The 3328-nt window shown below is 37.8% G+C and overlaps 1 protein-coding gene across 1 annotated transcript; it reads left to right on the plus strand.

Moving 5' to 3' along the window:
* Positions 1-256: 256 nt before the first annotated feature.
* LOC100708118 (G2/M phase-specific E3 ubiquitin-protein ligase) lies at positions 257-3119 on the plus strand. Its single transcript, XM_025898655.1, has 6 exons — positions 257-710; positions 1258-1574; positions 1696-1877; positions 1985-2157; positions 2444-2658; positions 2795-3119. The coding sequence occupies exons 2-6, from the start codon at positions 1526-1528 to the stop codon at positions 3040-3042; spliced, it is 867 nt and encodes a 288-aa protein (XP_025754440.1). The 5' UTR covers positions 257-710; positions 1258-1525; the 3' UTR covers positions 3043-3119.
* The last annotated feature ends 209 nt before the right edge of the window (positions 3120-3328 follow it).

Here is a 3328-nt window from a genome sequence, read left to right on the forward strand (position 1 = left end):
CATTCCAGCTTCTCCACCACCACAGACAACACCGAAGAGCTGTCAAAGGATGTCAGGGACAAGACTGTAGACCTGCACAAGGCTGGAATGGAGTGGAAGAAGCTTGGTGAGACAAGCTTCTTCCACTCCAGAAGATTATTCTTCTGGAGTGGAAGAAGCAGAAGAAACATTAAGCCTTTGGTCTTGGTGTACCACACTCATTACAGAATCTAAAATTGCTTTTACACCAGATGTGTAAACATGAGTTTTGATTATATTAATTTGGAACTTTTAACTGCCTTCCAACCAATCTCTGCTCCTACGCAATCTCCTGCCTCATCAGTTGGTAATGGAACATTATTAACGGAAACTCCTGCCTTGACCCATGAAAGTAGTATCTCACACAAGTACAGCAGCGCTTCAACAAACATTTCCTTCAGCCAGTTACCAGTGTCTTCATTGGAAATCTACCCTTCCACTAGTCAGCCCTCTACCTCATCATCTGCATCTTTAAGTGATCCAATTCTGGTCCTGACGTGCCAAAATACCTCAAGCTCACCCTACCAGACCAGGAATCTAGAGAATCATTGTTCAGCATTACCCTCTACATCAACACACAGTCAATCTGTAAACTACGATAACTACCTTTTAATCATGACTCCACTATCTGACATGTCTTCTGATGATGAGGAACTTAACCAGGCTATACTAGCAAGCCTGCAGAGCAAAAGGTTAGTTTCAAATACAAATGTTTTACAGTAGCCAATTAAACACACCATATTTGTTGCAACCCAATTCTGTAACCAGTGTTGTGAAGGAGTGTAATACATCCTCAGATATTTATATGCATATATGATATTTATATTTGCTGTTAACAAAACAGTTTTTTGAATAATGTCTACAGAGTCAAATGATAATGCTGTAATGCTGGCAAATTTTATTTTATTTGAAATAGGCAGCGAATTTTTTAACAGAGCCAATCTGACAATGAAATTTACTTATTATGCATTGAAACTCAAAAATATCATATGTTTCTTTGCTCTAGTGCTTTCTAGTTCTCCAAAACATATAAACAATATAAAAAGCCACTGAGCAATATACTCCTTTGTACATTTTGCTTATGATTATGATAATTTCCTTTAGGGATTTATAAAGTATGCTGATTCTGATTTTGACAAAACTTTGTATGTCCTTGTTGCCCTTGTATGTGAATGTTTTTACTGATGTTCTTTTCAATATTTTTTCTTTTTTTTCTTTTCTTTTTTTTTAATCCTACAGGACTTCAAGTTGTTTGGTATCAGCAAAAGATATTTTGGAGGAACTTTCTGCAAAAATAAACCAACAGAAGAAATGTAAGTTCAACATTAATAGATCAACAGTCCTGGATGGAGCAATTAGAGGTTTTAAATGAGCAACATATGATCCATGCCACACAATTTCTGTCGGGTTTTCTGACGATATCGGAGTACCTGAAGAGGCTGTTGACTTGGGTGGAGCAAGAAGAGAATTTCTAAGACTTCTGATTGAAGCTTTGCCCCTGTCTCCAATGTTTGAGGGTGAAGAAGGCAAAATGAACTTGGCGCTTGATAGTGCTGGTATGTATTGATTTTAGGCTGATATCCCTGGAGTAATGCAATAAAAAAAATCATTTTTATGAAGTTCTTGTCAAGCGCTTTCATGCATCTATTGACATGTAATGTTTTTCATTATTTCTAGCCATGAGGGAAGACAGGTACTTCATTGCAGGCAGAGCCATTGCAGTAAGCCTTGTACATGGTGGTCCACCAGCAGGCTTTCTGTCCCCAACACTCTTCTCTTGCCTTGTTGATGGCCCAGATTTGGCTAAACCAGTTTTAGAAGATGTTGCCGATAGTGACCTGCGTGAAAAAATTAAAAGGGTAAAACTGATTTGTCAGTTGTTGGATAATATTTTAGTATTGTGTGCATTTCGTTCTACTCCATGTATTAATTGGGGGCCATTAATTTTTTATTTTTTTATTTGAAGGTTAAAGAGTGTAAATCCTTTGAAGATCTGATAGTAGCAACTGAGCCACTTCAGGAATACTTAGCCAATGCTGGCTGCCTGAGGCCGCTGCAGAGGCTGGAAGACAAGGATCTGCTTATACATGACATTTTCATGTTCCAAGTAATACACAGAGTCCGTGGTCCATTTGAAAGGTATGTATGTATGTATGTATTTATTATTGTCCAATAAGTAACTCAAACCCATGCTGTTTGCCTTGTATTCTGGGAATTTTGTGTGACATTTCTTTATGTGTAGGTACACCATGCCTCCAAAGGTGCCATCATCACTTGAAAAATGCAGATTTGGGATATACACTTTTGATGATGTGAATAATCTGAAGTAAAAATTATTGTATATGTAATTCATATGTTTTAGATTATACTTCTTGGATCCATTCATTTTTTTATGTGATTTGTGGTAATTCTGATTATCATTTAGATTTCAGGATGGACTACGGACACTTGAGGTGCTGGACAAAATCCAAGCTCACCCAGAGAGTTTTCGCACCCTTCTATGCTGGTCACCTTCAGTGCTTACAGCTGACCTTCTTGACAGCCTCTTTACCATCCGCCTTTCTCCAGCTGGGAGCAATAAAAGGCATGCTGAAGCAGTTGTCATTAGTTTCTGGCGAGACTACCTAACAGATGCAGAAGGTAAATTTAGCGTTTTAAGCATTGTGCGTTCAATTTATAATGCAGTGCATCTTTTCATTGAATCAGTTAAAAGTAGAAATGCTTGCTGTGTTTTTTGTCTTTAATGCCATTTTTGACAGTATTGCTTTTCCTTTAGATCAAGACGGAACGCAGAAGCTGGGGACAATTCTTGCCTTCGCCACTGGAGCCAACACTGTTCCACCAATTGGCTTCTCTCCACAACCGTCCATTGAATTTCTTCACCAAGAGCCTGATGCACAAACCATGTCTAAACTACCCATTGCAAACACGTGCATCAATTGTTTAAAGTTACCACTTCATACCTCTTACAAAGAGAATATGGACTTTGCATTAGGTAATACACATGGTTTTGGAATAGCTTAATTCCTGGTCAGGTTAGTATGCTAATCTGAGCTTTGCACTCAGTTAAATTAATGAGTGTCAATCATTAAGTAATTCTAAGGGGGTTTGTTTTGGTTTGAATATCATTGCATTTTCTTTCCCAGAAATCAAACAAAAAATGTTCCACCTAAAACACCAACTAACACACTTGAGACCAAGCTGAATTTACTTTATGTTGCCATATTTCATATTTCACCCACCTATTTTGTGATTGGAGGCTCTGTTTTTGCATTGACCTTTTAACAAATGTTCATTTGCTTCAAGTCTT

Source organism: Oreochromis niloticus, linkage group LG15 (assembly GCF_001858045.2).
Source record: "Oreochromis niloticus isolate F11D_XX linkage group LG15, O_niloticus_UMD_NMBU, whole genome shotgun sequence".
NCBI lineage: Eukaryota > Metazoa > Chordata > Actinopteri > Cichliformes > Cichlidae > Oreochromis > Oreochromis niloticus.

Excerpts from the sequence above, each read along its gene's own strand:
- LOC100708118 (XM_025898655.1), top strand. The coding sequence starts at position 1,526 with ATGTTTGAGGGTGAAGAAGGCAAAATGAACTTGGCGCTTGATAGTGCT. Across the intron at positions 1,878-1,984 it reads TGCGTGAAAAAATTAAAAGG|GTTAAAGAGTGTAAATCCTT; the intron begins GTAAAACTGATT and ends TTTTATTTGAAG. Across the intron at positions 2,659-2,794 it reads CTACCTAACAGATGCAGAAG|ATCAAGACGGAACGCAGAAG; the intron begins GTAAATTTAGCG and ends CTTTTCCTTTAG.